This window comes from Trichomycterus rosablanca, chromosome 27 (genome assembly GCF_030014385.1).
Source record: "Trichomycterus rosablanca isolate fTriRos1 chromosome 27, fTriRos1.hap1, whole genome shotgun sequence".
NCBI lineage: Eukaryota > Metazoa > Chordata > Actinopteri > Siluriformes > Trichomycteridae > Trichomycterus > Trichomycterus rosablanca.
The window spans coordinates 6188011-6204433 of record NC_086014.1 but is presented as its reverse complement, the minus strand read 5'-3'; the positions used below and the strand labels follow the sequence as shown (position 1 = coordinate 6204433).

The 16423-nt window shown below is 41.6% G+C and overlaps 1 protein-coding gene across 1 annotated transcript; it reads right to left on the bottom strand.

Annotated features, from left to right (window-relative positions):
- Window positions 1-5370: 5370 nt before the first annotated feature.
- On the bottom strand, window positions 5371-14075 carry cnot9 (CCR4-NOT transcription complex subunit 9). The gene is made up of 8 exons (XM_062989533.1): window positions 13928-14075; window positions 11779-11958; window positions 10880-10995; window positions 10618-10727; window positions 8760-8869; window positions 8460-8558; window positions 8084-8175; window positions 5371-5853 (listed from the first exon to the last, which is right to left on the bottom strand). The coding sequence occupies exons 1-8, from the start codon at window positions 13943-13945 to the stop codon at window positions 5685-5687; spliced, it is 894 nt and encodes a 297-aa protein (XP_062845603.1). The 5' UTR covers window positions 13946-14075; the 3' UTR covers window positions 5371-5684.
- Between the last annotated feature and the right edge of the window lie 2348 nt (window positions 14076-16423).

Sequence of the window (16423 nt, the reverse complement as noted above, 5' to 3'; positions counted from 1 at the left end):
CAGCAGTGCTGCTGTGTCTTATCCACTCATACCAGAACAATACACACTAACACATCACCACCATGTCAGTGTCACTGCAGTGCTGAGAATGATACCTGCTCTGTAGTGGTCCTGTGGGGGTCCTAACCATTGAAGAACAGGGTGAAAGCAGGGTAAAAAAGTATGTAAAGAAACAGATGGACTACAGTCAGTAATTGTAGAACTACAATGTGCTTCTATATGGTAAGTGGAGCTGATAAAATGGACAGTGAGTGTAGAAACAAGGAGGTGGTTTTAATGTTATGGCTGATCAGTGTATGTACAGTGGTACCTTGTAACTCAACGTCCCCTAAACTCAAAATCTTTGAAACTCGACACCCTTGGTCAAGAAATTTGTACCTTAAACTCAACGTGTCATCAAAGTGCGAATACGAGATCATTTTAGCATTTGTGTGGAATAACCGTCAAATTCACTCTGAAAGCATCCACAATGTATCTGTGTTTACCTGGATTTTCCTCGTTTCACTTTTAAACTTGTGTTACAGCTCGGGGTTCTAAGAAATAGTAAGAATCAGCTTTTCTGAGAGAGTCTAAAATGCTTATTGTTAAAAAGAAAAGCTTAACGTGACAATGTATTTAAAGAACAGCATAGGAACACTAAACCTCTCTTAATTATTACTGATTATAAGTTCTCTCCACTAATTAAGAAGCACAAGGAAACAATAAAGACGTAAAGGTAAAGTATTTTCAGTGTATAAGTGTCAAAAACAAACCCATTATTTTACATTAGCCTAAAATATAGGCAGTTCTATGGGACCATGGAACGTATTAACAGGTTTCCCATTCATCCTTATGGGAAAAAATACCTTAAAACATAACGCCTTTGAAACTCAGAACCCAGAACCAATTGACGTTGAGTTTCAAGGTATTAAAGTACCAAAGTACAAAATGTATTCTTCCTAAAATGAAGAATACTTTGATATGATATGAAATATCAGTTCATTAAATATATTCTTACCTTAAAACAACAGGCGTGTGCAGCTTAACACTTTCATGGCAGGTTCCCCATCACAAGGTCTCTCCTTTTCCATCAGCCGTACACATGCCGCAAGCACAACAGCTGACCTGCTACTTCAGCTCATTCATTCATTCATTCAGTACAAACGTCTCCAGTTACAACCGGTCTCAAAAGCATCACGATACCATTGCGAACCAGAGCCTGACTGCATTAGATCATATGAATTATCTCTGCTTGTTCAGTATTCAAGAGATACTGTATTTTAATGAATGTAAAGAAATAATACAGTAAACATTTTTTGTTAGTAATTACAACCCCAAATCAGAAAAAGTTGGGACAGCATGGAAATAATAAAAAAATAAAACACAGAGTTTCTTACATTTACTTTGACTTTTATTTCATTACAGACAGGATGAACCTGAGATATCTTATTTATTAATAAACATCCATTCCTGGGTTGTTGGGACAGTAAAGTATTTACCACTTTGTAATGTTGGCATTCCTTTTCACCACACTTAAAAAAAGTTTTGGCACCGAGGATACCAAGTAATTTAGTGTTTCAGCTTTTATTTTGTCCCATTCTTCCTGCAAACACGTCTTAAGATGTGCAACAGTACGGGGTCGTCGTTGTCGCATTTTTTTGCTTCAAAATTCTCCACACATTCTCTACTGGGGACAGGTCAGGACTGCAGGCAGGCCAGTCCAGTACCCGTACCCTCTTCTCCCGCAGCCATGCCTTTGTAATGTGTAAAGCATGTGGACGTCCCTGGAAAAGACGACGTCTTGAAGGCAGCACATGTTGCTCTAAGATCTCAATGTACTTTTCTGCATTAATGCTGCATCACAGAAGTGTAAATGACCTTTGCCAAGGGTACTGACACAGCCCCATACCATGACAGACCCTGACTTTTGGATTTGTTCCTGAAAACAGTCTGGATGGTCCTTTTCGTCTTTGGTCCGGAGCACACGGTGTCCATGTTTTCCAAAAAAGACCTGGAATGCTGATTCATCTGACCACAATACACAATTCTACTGTGTGATGGTCCATCCTAGATGCCTACAAACCCAGAGAAGTCGAAGCCGCTTGTGGACAAGATTAACATGAGGCTTCTTTTTTGCACAGTAAAGATTTTAGGTGCCATTTGTGCATGTAACTCTGTATTGTAGTGCTTGACAAAGGTTTGCCAAAGTAATCCCTCACACATGTGGTTATATCAGCTATTGTTGAGTGGCGGCGGTTCTTGATGCAGCGCCGTCTGAGGGATCGAAGAGGGATCACGGGCGTCTAGCTTAAGCTTGCACCCTTGGCCTTTACACACTGAAATTCCTCCCGATTCCTTGAATCGTTTAATGATATTATGCACTGTAGAGGGAGAAATATACAAATCCCTTCTAATCTTTCTTTGAGGTACATTGTTTTTAAACATTTCAATCATTTTCTCACACATTTGTGGACAAACTGGAGATCCTCTGATCATCTTTGCTCATTAAAGACTCAGCCTTTCCTGGATGCTGCTTCTGTACCAAACCATGTTTGGAATCACATCATTATTTAGTTTTTTCCCCTCATTACTAGCCCTAAATTGCCCCTATTCCAACTTTTTTGGAATGTGTTGCAGGCCTGAAATGCAGGAATGGATGTTTATTAATAAATGAAATGAAGTTGAGCAGACAAAACATGAAATATCTCGAGTTCAAACTGTCTGCAATGAAATAAAAGTCAAAGTAAATGTAAGGAACACTGCATTATTATTTTATTTGCGTTTTCCATACTGTCCCAACTTTTTCTGATTTGGGGTTGTAGTTACTTCTATTAATTAGCAAGTCTGTTTCTAAATTGTCTTGTTTAGTGTTACACTTTACCCAGGTTTTCCAAGTGCTAGTCCTGGAGGGCTGGAATCCAGTACAGTTTGATGACTACTCTGCTCCAGGTAAGCAGGGTAATCACCAAGCTGTGTTGGATACCAGCCATCAAAAACCAGAACTGGGGGAAAAAATCATTACTGCCACCCTAAACAGTGTGTGGCAGCCTTGCAGCATAGGGTGACGTAAGGCCAACACGCTCCTTGACTGTTGCGCAAACACACAGTGTTAGTGTTAGTGTGTCCACACTAGTCGTGCTGCAGCAGGGTCTCCTTCCTTCTCAGGTTTCCCTTTATCAATAAAACACACAGAACCTCAGCTCAGCTTTCCAGATCCACTTACAAACAGCAACAGCCATCTTTATAGCAGGGAAGCCTTTACCGGGTGCTTGGAACGAACCACCGAACACACACAAAGCACTTTCCGTCAAGGTAAAACCTGAACCAGTTTTCCACCTAAACACACTGCTAATTAGTTATACAGTATATACAACTATTGGAATCATTTTCTTTTTTCTCAGTTTCCATTTTGTCCTGATCAGGAACACAGTGGGTCCAGAGCCTACTCAGAAACACTAGGCAAGACAGTTTAGAGTGGTCAGTCAACCTTCTGACATAACTTAGAAAGGTTATCCGATACATAAGATTACACAAAAACATAATTAACTATATGCATATATTATGAACGGTGGTAAACCGGCGACAAAATCATGGGCGTCCAAGGCTCATTGAAGCACGTGGGGAGCGAAGGCTGGCCCGTGTGGTCCGATCCAACAGACGAGCTACTGTAGCTACACAGCGCATCACAGTTTGTTGGTATGGGGCTGCATAGCCGCAGACCAGTCAGGGTGCCCATGCTGACCCCTGTCCACCACCGAAAGCACCAACAATGGGCACGTGAGCATCGGAACTGGACCACGGAGCAATGGAAGGTGTCCTGATCTGATGAATCACGTTTTCTTTACATCATGTGGATGTAACACATGGCACCAGGATGCACTATGGAAAAAAGGCAACCCTGGGTTCTGCCATCCATGTGGATGTTACTTTGACACGTACAACCTACTTACAAAAATGCTTCAGGAATGGTTTGAGGAGCACAACGAGTTCGAGTTGTTGACTCGGCCTCCAAATTCCACAGACCTCAATCCAATCGAGCATCTGTGGGACCTGCTGGACAAACAAATCCGATCCATGGAGGCCCCACCTCGCAACTTAGAGGAGTTAAAGGATCTGCTGCTAAGATACCACAGCACACCCTCAGGGGTCTAGTGGAGTCCATGCCTCGACGGGTCAGGGCTGTTTTGGCAGCAAAAGTGGGACCAACACAATATTAGGAAGGTGGTCATAATGTTATGCCTTCATTCAGGATATGTTTTATGGTTCTTTTCCTATGAAAGAGACATGTCCAACATGAGAATGCTTCTGTTCATCTGGGCTTCTACTGATAGGTGAGTATTGACTCCAGGGATAGATTGTTGGGGCCAGTGCCCTAGCCCGACACTGACAGAGACTCAAGTTTAAGTGTCAGTGGTGCCACTGACCTGGTCAGGCTCTCAAACACAAGTGTTATTTTACCAGTGGCTGGTTAAAATGAAAGCAGCTGGTGGAGTCACACATGTTGGAAGGGAAGTAAGAGATGGAACAAAGCACTGATATCCCTAATGTACTGCTTTTTGTTTAGCTTATATTCATAAAGAACTACAGACAAGAGCATGGCCTGAGAATTCGGATCTACTAATTGGATATGCTGGAAAAAAAAAAAAAAAAAACACAGGCCAGTAGTTTAAGTGTTTAGCATTGGAGAAAATGTCTATACAGGGGGTAAATATGTAAACAATGTGATGAGCCGGCTTTCCAGACGTGTTTTCCAGCCGTGCATCCTGTGTTTTCACGATATGATGGCTAACTAATAGATTATGTAAACGTCAGGGTGGTGGGTTAAGAGTGTTTGTGTGACTGTGAGGGTCTGACTTATATGGTGTTTGTAATTGCAAGTGATACCAAGAATTTAAGCAGCTTTTGGGGGGTTTACTGATGTTCTGATGGTGTTCATTTGTTGGCATGAGTAGAGGATATGTTTAACAGAGAGCGGCAAGTAGATATGTTGACAGAGGGGGCCAGGTCTCCTTTAAGCAGGTGTGTATGGGTCAGTTTGGTGTGTCCTATGTGGCATCTTGTGTATATACATTGCTCCCATCGTTTCTTGGGGTATTGAGCTTTATCAGGGTTTATGGTATGGTGGATCTCGTATAGTTTGTTGTTGGTATGTGTTCCCCATTCTCTTTGCCAAACTTCTGGGGTGTATGCTTTAATGGTTGGTTTGAGATCAGATGGTCGGTCAGGACACTGTTGGAGTGGGGACGTTACAGCTTGCTGCTTTTTCATTTCCTTTAAGGCCACAATATCCAGGGAGGCAGTATAAAGTGTTCGAGCGATTTGTGCATGTTAAATGTGTCAGATTTGCACCCAACCAATGTATATTCACAAGACAAAATAGAGGATACCCAGCACAGTGATTCCAATTTATTTTACAGCATTTAAACGTTGTGAAACAAAGTGGACATTACAGACGACCCAAGCTTCGCCTGTATGAGCCACACACAGACGGAGAAAAAGAGGCAGATTTTTAAAAAAACGGCGTCTGATCAACTCATAACATTTCAAAACCAAAATCCACATACAGTGAGCACTTACTTAACTGGCAAAAGAACTCATGCATAAGTGCTGTTGTACATGAGAACAGTCTTCTGTGGGTGTTTGCGGAAGAGAGACACGGTCGTCCCCTGGATGTACCCTGTTTCTGATACCGAGGTGTGTGTGTGCTATTGTGACGGCAGAGGGATGCCGCGCGGGTCTGTGACCTGTCCCTCCTGCAGGTTTTTGACGAGCTGAGCCAGCCAGCGCTTGGTGGTGGTGTCATCCTTCAGCACCAGAGCGAAGGTCGTGTCTTTGAGCTGGTCTGGCAGACACTGACGCAGGGCTTCCCGTGCTCTACAGAGAAACACAGAGATGTCAGGGTCACACAGCTTACAGATCAACGGTTAATGTTGTCTAAATAAATTGCATTTAAAATAATCAGCAAGCCCCACTGATGATGCAGATGAGGACAGATATCACACATATTAAGAACACACATATTGATGCACCACCAAAATGTAACTAAAAGAAATTTTTAACCCCTCTATGCACATTTTAATGCACGGCTTAATTAATATAGTTTAAAAGGATATAAATTCACATTTTAACTACATCGGAAACCTGTTTAGCCACCTGAGGTTGAAGACTGCACGTCGAGACCGGCGTGCCAACAATGCTGCTCCTGCTAGATGTGACGGAGAACTGGCTTTTTTGCACCAAAAATGTCAAGAACTCACTATGGATTTGATCACAGACAAATAATTAAGAACTCCAATTAATTCTTTGCTAGTTTTAGCTTTTAGTTTAATTTAATTTTGTGTATGTATGATTTGGGTAAATCCTATTTATTTAAAGTATCCTCCAGGCCACCCAAGGATGATGGGGGTCCCTGCTGAGCCTGGTTCCTCTCAAGGTTTCTTCCTGTATTTTTAAGGGAGTTTTTCTTTGCCACTGTCGCCCTTGGCTTGCTCAACAGGGGTTTTTGGTCTGTAGGTCCTGGATTCTGTGAAGTTGCTTTGAGACAATGTTCATTGTAAAAAGTGCTATACAAATAAAATTGACTTGACTTGACTAGATGGCGCCCGGCCGACTGGTGGCAACACAGAGTTTCGTCATGTTTTACACTTTGGTTACATTCATGACAGGACAGGTAGTTACTCGTTACTAGGGGTGGGTTTATAAAATCGATTTTTCGATTTTAATCGATCTTTATTTGAACGCTCCGATATCGATTCATATAAATGCGAGATCGATTTTTTAAATACGCCCCTTTTTACGGTGCACACGGAAATCTATTACTATTGTTACCCCCTTTAATTTCGCGTGACCAGCCACTGTTTTTTCATGCAACGAGATCTGACCTGCACATCAGTTTAGCATGGCAGATGCTCAAGTTATGACCACTACACAACTTTTTGCACTGATTTTCGCTCGGCTCTGGATTCGGGAGGAACTCGGTGTTCGCTCTGCGATCAAAACTCGGCTCTCAATCAATGTGAGAAACAGCGAGGGGAAACACAGGGGAGAGGTTGGAAACAGGTGGTGGAGCGCAATATAGTTTCTATCAGAATACATCAGCACACGCGAGATCGTTCTCTACAAAACAAAATATTTATTAACCTCCAACTCACTACAGAACGATCCATGCTGCTCGTGTTGCCAAATCCACTCAGATTCATTTATTTAATCAGCGCACAAACTTTCATCTCTCGCTACTTGTTGATGTGCATGTTTGGACGTGGTATCATTAAACCTTTCATCACTTCTCACGTGTGTTTTCGTGACAAAACGTAGTTTTGGAGACCAGAGAAGCTCGCCTGTGATTCCCCCTGGTGATGGATGGTGTAGTGTAAAACCCCCCCATCGCCGATCAGTCGTGTAGTGTGAACATTACAGTGACCAGGTGTTAATCAGAGTGTCGTGTAGTGTAAACTTGGCATAAGCTGTACAACAGCCAGGTGTATGTTTACATTACATTTACAATGTTGTAGCATGTCAGACAAATGGAAGAAAACAGTAACATTCATTTTTTATTATTATTTCATTTGTCTGACATGCTACAACATTGTAAATGTAATGTAAACATACACCTGGCTGTTGAATGTTACTGTTTTCTGTTTTGGATTAATTATTTATGTAAAGAAAATACACAAATATTTTTAATAATGAGTGTTCTTTGTACAATTATCACATTCGTTCTCTGAACATCTGTACATATGTAAACAAAACCTGTTAATGTAACTCAAATCTGCCTAAATGTGTTGAATCGAAATTGGATCGAAAATCGAAAATCGAAGATCGAATCGAATCGGGACCTGGTGAATCGGAATCGAATCGATCCAGGAAATTGGTGGCGATACCCAGCCCTACTCGTTACACAAGATTCATCAGTTCACAAGTGTAATGTCAAACACCGTCATGGACAATTTTGTATCTCTAATTCACCTCAATTGCACGTCTTTGGACTGAAGAAGGAAACCGGAACTCTCACAGGAAACCCACGCAGACACGGGGAGAACATTCAAACTCCACACAGAAAGGACCCTGACCGCAGAAGTTGTGAGGAAATTATGGTTTGAATTACCTGGAGTTATCAGAGAGTCGCAGATAACAACGCACAACGTGCTTCAACAGTCGAGCTGATGGTTCTTTAGACAGCTGGAGAACCATCTTTCCCTGTAACATTCAAAGCATCAGATCAAAAGCAACAGTGTAATTACTAATACATGAACAAACATACTGAAGGGCTGATGCAGATACAAAACTTAAATGATCAACACATTTTTTTAACATGATATAACAATTGCTATCCTTTTAAAGGGATTTTTAAAGCTTCATTTTAAAGAAGCAACTTCAACCTTCTGAGAATTTTTAATCTTTAACTGTTGTTCAAGTGACAATCAGGAAAAAAATAAGTAGCTCAACACAGAAAGTTCTAAATAAATGTACAAGTATTTTACCAGGATCATGGCAACGTGAGAGAACCGCTCGTAGGTCTGGCAGATGTAGGCCAGACCTGTGTCATCCAGCAAGATCTTCTGCAAGATGAATGTAGCAACCTGCAACACAAACAGCATTAAATCCTCAGAACCATTCACTCTAAACAGACCAGGTTAATGAGCCAGGGTGCTAGATTTGTGGTCAGAATGACATCTCAGTCCCAGATCAAACACATCAATTAAGTACTAACTATGCACCTGATGATCTTGAATTCATCCTAATTTTTTAATAAGTGACCTAAACAAAATCAGTGAACGTACCGTTTTAGAGAGTTCGCTGCCCGACTCCATGATGCGCAGACACAGCGGGATGATCTCTGTCGTTAACAGGAAGTTAATCACCTCCTGCTCGTCTGTCTTCACCAGGGCTCCTACAGATATAAAAAGAATGCTTTTTCACAAGACATTTGTGTTGGTTTATTGGTACATTTGCTATACATTTTACACTTGGGTGATATTTTATATATATTCATTCATTAATATTAATTAATTAAATGATATTATTATTTTATTAATTTATTAATATTAAACTGATATTAGTTATTTTTAATCGACTATTTAAAATTTTTACGGGTAATAATCTATTGGCCTTAAAGATCTCAATATTAAATCACTATGTCACTCAGCTCTACATGAGCGTCATCACTGAACGCTGAAAATACAAGATGCCTAATACTAGGGCTGGGCGATATATCGAGATTTTATAATATATCGATATATTTTCATACACGATATAAGATAAGACAATATCGCATATATCGATATAGATGTTGCGTTCCAGTTAGATCCGACAGTTCGACTTTCTCTTCTCCCAGTTTGTCTCTGCACATGTTCACCTGCCCCGCCCCTCTCCCTCACTGCCCCGCCCCTCTCCCTCACTGCCCCGCCCCTCTCCCTCACTGAACACAACTCGCCCCGCCCCACCGCTTCACCAGTAATTCCTGCAGGCAGCGATAGCATGGAGACGGATAAAGACACGACAGAAGCTATCGAAGAGGAGCTGCTTAGTAAAAAGAAAAATAATGACTAATTTTGTAATTATTTGGAGATGGTTCGAATTCAAAGTGTCAGATGAGCAGCAGAATAATGTATTCTGTAGAGAAAGCCGAAAACAAGTCCAGACAAAATCTTCGAGCTCCGTGTACCTTCATTCGTTTTTCACTTCAAATCCCAAAGTTGAAAAACAAGAAAACGAGTCGTTATTCATTTCAAAAACCAATATAAACATACAAGCGCATGCACGCGCTGACATGCACGTTAGTTTATACTGGATGATATCCCGACGTCCGAGACTCATTTATTTATTTATCTTCTATTATAGTATTTCTTGTTCTCGGCCAATAAACATCCAAAAATTTATAAAATTGCATGAACTAACTCTGCAGAAAACATGGAGCAAACAGCAATTAAGCAACAAATAAAGCTGTTAAATAATAATGAAGTGCATGAAGCAGAACGCTGATTAAAATGCATTATATATTGTAATAGTTACACAGTAACATGAATGATTAGTTCTGCCTGTATTACAGAACTGAGTTCTATACAGTAAAAGAAAATATTAATGTAAATGTTAATGTTGTGGCGACTGATGTAAAACAATGTATAAAGTCCAAACATGTGAGGGGGAGTTAAACGAGAACGCTACTTTTAATGTCACACAAGCTCAGTGCAAAACACGCAAGCTCACACAAGCACAGCCGGAAACTGTCAATTTCTGATCTCTTCCCTACACACTCGCTCCCTATACCCTATAGTGCACTTAACATTCTTAAAGGGCCAGACAATATATTTGTAATTCACATTACACAACAGGTGAGACGTTAGAAAACAACAAACTTTTTCTTACAATAGTTATTTTTTTTCTTAAGGAAAAATAGTTATTGTGTGAAGCTTTCCAGCATGAATATTAATAAAAGTGGCTGTAAAAAATTTGGAGCATGTAGCTTTGTCTCAGAAGTGTCTTTTTGTTATTACCTTATGGGATGAAAAAATATCGAGATATATATCGTTTATCGCCATACAGCTAAAATATATCGAGATATTATTTTTGATCCATATCGCCCAGCCCTACCTAATACACATGACTGTTACGTTACTAATTGAGGTAAAGACGACGTACCTATGACTCCAAGGCTGGTGAGGCGAAGGTACTCAAAGGGTCTAGTTTTACTGACAGTATGAAGAAATGGATACAGGAACAGGGGAATGTGGGCTGCCAAAAAAGCAGAGCTGGATGGGAAAAAACACACACACACACACATTTAGAAACCACTACTACTTTACTTATACCAATCTCTTGATTAAAGCTGCATAAATAGTCACAGACTGTTCGATGTAGTTATGAAGCACTGAAGTGTAGCGGGTATGTTTGTGTAATTTACCGTGTCTCTACATGTGATGCCACACATTGTAGTAGTGCTAAGGCATTACACACTCTGTTGGACTGATGAGCCGTCAGTGTGGGAGGATTAATAGAGGGGTAGATGTTTACTATTTCCTGTAAAGATAGAAATGTAAAAAGAAAGTTACACACAGTGTAAATGCAGTGATTGAATAAATTTGTCCACTATTATCTTTGATTTATTAAACATTTCAACATCTATCAACATCGTATCGAATCTCAGCTCTGCCATCTGGCTGGCCTGGAGGGCCACATGAAACACGACTGGCTGTTGTTCAGGGTGGGATTAGCCGGACCAGGGTTCCTCATATCTGGTGCAATTACGACCTCTGCCGGCTGACTGATGGCGCCTGCGCATAGTTGGGGAATAATGCTGATCAGGGTGTGGCTCTCTGTGCACAAGGCTGATCCGCATATGAACTCGCCTCGTGCAGGTAAAAAGAGGCAGTCGGTACTGAGCACGTGTTGGAGGGGGCGTGTGTCAGTTGCAAAGCTCCTCAGTCAGCAGTGAAGGCTTGTATCGGTGAAGGTGAAGAGTAACACAATCAGGGTAATTGGATACGACTAGATTAGGGGAGAAAATGAAATGGCCCAATTTAAGACAGTTTATCTGGATCCAGTGCACTATTGCTTGCATAAGGACACTGGGTGGGGTCGAGAAATAATGTCTCCTACATACTATGTAGTGTATAATAGGTTCATAATAGGTGCATGATGAGATAGAGCTCACTCAGTAAACACACTGGATTAAATCTGGTGTTCCAAGCAGACTTTTATCAGCCAAACACATTTGGGATTCAGCTTTATAAGGAATTACTCCGATAGTCTATGCAGAGCATTTAAAGTGTACATGAAAGCCATTTAGCTTTGAACTGGTACCTGAAGAAGAGCTGCAATGGTGCCACATGAATGCCAGAGCATGGGTGCCAGGTCAGTAACAGACTCACGCTTCTTACTAAGCTCGAGCAGGGCATTCTCACGTGTTTCTGGACTCGAAAGCTCATTGATCCACTGGTAGATTTTATCACGATCCACCTGAGCCAGCGCCGTGCTCACCGCCTGCAAAGCACACAAATAAATAAACACTTGTAAGATTTGGCAGAACACAAACAAGCCCTGTTTGAATTTGCTCATCACAAAATGAACAGATGGTTTTTGTTTTGTAGGTAAAATGCTGCAAGGTTTGATAATAAACTTGTATATACAAGTCAACAAATATGTTGCTACAGGACCAAGCACAGTCTTTGATGCAAACTGTCTTTTCTAATATTTTCATTGTATAAATAAAGCACATACACTGATCAGTCATAACATTAAAACCACCTCCTTGTTTCTACACTCACTGTCTATTTTATCAGCTCCATTTACCATATAGAAGCACTTTGTAGTTCTACAATTACTGACTGTAGTCCATCTGTTTCTCTACATGCTTTTTTAGCCCGCTTTCACCCTGTTCTTCAATGGTCAGGACCACCACAGAGTAGGTTTATTTGGGTGGTGGATCATTCTCAGCACTGCAGTGACAATGACATGGTGGTGGTGTGTTAGTGTGTGTTAAGCTGGTATGAGTGGATCAGACACAGCAGCGCTGCTGGAGTTTTTAAATACCGTGTCAACTCACTGTCCACTCTGTTAGACACTCCTACCTAGTTGGTCCACCTTGTAGATGTAAAGTCAGAAACGATCGCTCATCTATTGCTGCTGTTTGAGTCGGTCATCTTCTAGACCTTCATCAGTGGTCACTGGACGCTGCCCACAGGGCGCTGTTGGCTGGATATATTTTTGGTTGGTGGACTATTCTCAGTCCAGCAGTGACAGTGAGGTGATAGAACTCCATCAGCGCTGCTGTGTCTGACCCACTCAAACCAGCACAACACACACTAACACACCACCACCATGTCAGTGTCACTGCAGTGCTGAGAATGATCCACCACCTAAATAATACCTGCTCTGTAGTGGTCCTGGGAGAGTCCTGACCATTGAAGAACAGCATGAAAGGGGGCTAACAAAGCATGCAGAGAAACAGATGGACTACAGTCAGTAATTGTAGAACTACAAAGTGCTTCTATATGGTAAGTGGAGCTGATAAAATGGACAGTGAGTGTAGAAACAAGGAGGTGGTTTTAATGTTATGGCTGATCGGTGCATGTTCTCACTAGGTATGCAAGTGTTTTAAATTCAAAACATGCAGAAGGTAGAGTCTAAAACGCTTATCGTAAAAAAAAAAAAGCTTAATGTGAATTAATGTATTAAAAGAACGACCTAGAAACACTAAACCTCTCTTAATTATTACTTCTCATAAGATAAAGAGCAGGTTTAACTATATTTTTATTGATTTTAACTGTTTTTTAATTGTATATGTTTTTATATTACAATTGTGTTATTTTCAGTGTATAAGTGTAAAAACAACCCCATTATTTTACATTAGCCTAAAATATATGCAGTTCCACGAGACCATGGAACGCATTAACAGGTTTTCCATTCATCCTTATGGGAAAAAATACCTTAAAACTCAACGCCTTTAAAACTCACCGCCACTCCAAGAACCAATTGATGTTGAGTTTCAAGGTACCACTGTATTTTATTATGCTATTAGTGCTGTTAAAATGCAGATTAAAGTTCCTTTTCAATAATAACTGTATTATCATACCTGGAATGGTCTGTTACCATAGCAAAAGTTGAAACTGTTAGCTAGGACAAACTGACCGTAATAAGCCTATACATTAGCATTAGCCACGCTAACTGCTAAGCTAGTGCTAACCAGAATGAAGCTGTATGACAAACTTAGACACAGTCCAACATTTTATTCATAACAAAACGCGTTTTAGTCATGAAAAGCGTCCCAGAACTGATATTTAATGTTTAATATCGACCTAAAAGGTTAAAGTTAGCTGGCGTTTGTGATTATATCATGCTAACGCTAACACGCTAAGATGCTAACAGGCTGTATACACTGCAGGCCGGTGTAACTACTAAAGCTTATCTTCTCTGCGTAAAAGTCTGTCACAATAAAGATATAAATACTCACCGCTCCTGTCGCCAGCATCCTCTAAACACTGTGTATAAGATCTCCAGGACTGAATTTCCTCTTTATTTCAGTTAAAATGAGAAATAAATGGAGTTTACATGAGAAAAGCGCGGTGTTGTATAAACAGACGCGCAAACAGCGCCACTAGCAGAACCTTTCAGACCTTTTTGTGCAACGTCATTGTTTCTACCTTTAGATGGCGCTAACGCACCATATACATTAACAAAGAACGTTTGACCAAGCAGTCGTTTGTTTATAGTTTTATCCTGGTCAAAGTCGTGGTGGCCCCCGTGACCATGGCTGGATTACTGACCGGGCCAGTGGGGCCAGCGCCCAGGGGCCCTTGAGGTCAGGGGGCCCCGGGGGGGCCCTGGCCCAAAACATTTTGCGATGCCTATCAACATTTATGATACAATATATTTTTATTTCCGAGCGCCCTCCATTTTAAGGATCCTCTGACTATTAGGGACTTTGACCCCAGGGCCTCTTGGGGGCCCTAACCATGCTTTTGGGGCCCCTAGCCATGCTTTTGGGGCCCCTAGCCATGCTTTTGGGCCCTAGCCATGCTTTTGGGGCCCCTAGCCATGCTTTTGGGCCCTAGCCATGCTTTTGGGCCCTAGCCATGCTTTTGGGGCCCCTAGCCATGCTTTTGGGCCCTAGCCATGCTTTTGGGCCCCTTATGAAAATGGATGAGGCGTTGTGGCACTGCTCTGACTTCGACTTCTGGCTATTAGGGGTCCTAGGAAAGAGGGGGGCATATTTTTAGAGGGCCCTGGTTATGAGAGCCCCTACCAGGGGGCCCTAGAGAAGAGCAGGGCATACCATTAGAGGGCCCTTGATCACGAGGGCCCCTGCTATGGGGCCCTTGACTTCCATAGAAGTCGTTTACCATGGCTCCTTGACTTTCTAGGGACCTACAAATTGCCAGGCAAGCTACCATATTTCATGACAGACGTTTTGTTGCAAATATGCGATTCAGGCCCTTACTTAATGTTTCTGAATTTGTATTGTTTCAAAATTATTATGTTCAATTTCTCTTAAGCGCAGAGACACAAATTAATTTTGCAATTTTGCAATTATTTAAATTTAAGACAAGCAATTTCAAGCAGTTTGAATGCATACACACACTTAACTGAGCTATTTGATGTTCTTTTCATGCCTGACAATATGTCCAACAGTGAGCTCACTTTAAAGGCTAACTCACTCGCTGCAGCATATCCTTCAGATCTGACCAGGGGCCCAGACTATCCTTAATCCGTCCTTGCCCGTGACATTTAGCAGACGCCTTTATCCAAAGCGACTTGTATTACAGTTACAGTATACAGGGTTAAGGGCCTTGCTTATAGGCCCAACAGCAGCAACCTGGTGGTGGTGTGGCATGAACCAGTGACCTTCTGATTACTAGTGCAGTACCTTAACTACTAGGCTACAGCTTGCCTAGACTAGTGTAAGCACTGGGATCAAGGTGGAAGCATACCCTAGAGAGTGCCAGACGTTTTCAGTATGACAGACAGAGATGCATTCACTCACTCATTCACTCACGTAAACCAAGCAATTTTAAGCTGCCAATCCACCTTCTTCATGTTTTGGTAAAGAAACCTACAAAAACATGACCGAATGTGACAAATGGGCCCAGGACCTCAGAAACCATGTTGCTATGAGGCAGCATTTGGAACAATTGGTGCCGCACAGCAACATGAGTGTTTAAAAACGGGTTCAGTCCACGCTATCACTGTGAGGACCTTCACACTTTTGCCCCTTGTCTGAATTGGCGAGTGTGTTTGCTTAGTCTCCTCAGCACCAACCGTGACCCTGACCAAGCAGGTAGCAAAATTTAAAAATGTAATAAATGAATGAAAACGTCTTAGTCAAACGTCGTGCCACCATAGAGTAAACTATATATATATATACTGTATATATACCGATCAGCCATAACATTAAAACCACCTCTTTGTTTCTACGCACACTGTCCATGTTATCAGCTCCACTTACCAGCACTGCAGTGACACTGACATGGTGGTGGGTGTTCGTGTGTGTTGTGCTGGTATGAGTGGATAAGACAAAGCAGCACTGCTGGAGTTTTTAAACACCTCACTGTCACTGCTGGACTGAGAATAGTCCACCGACCCAAAATATCCAGCCAACAGCGCCCCATGGGCAGCGTCCTATGTCCACTGATGGAGGTGTAGAAGATGACCAACTCAAACAGCAGCAATAGATGAGCGACCGTCTCTGACTTTACATCTACAAGGTGGACCAACTAGGTAGGAATGTCTAATAGAGTGGACAGTGAGTGGACACGGCTGTGTCAGATCCACTCATACCAGCACAACACACACTAACATACCACCACCATGTCATTGTCACTGCAGTGCTGAGAATGACCCACCACCTAAATAATACCTGCTCTGTGGGGGTCCTGACCACTGAATAACAGGGTAAAAGCAGGTTAGAAAAATATGTAGTATGTAACTGATGGACTACAGTCAGTAATTG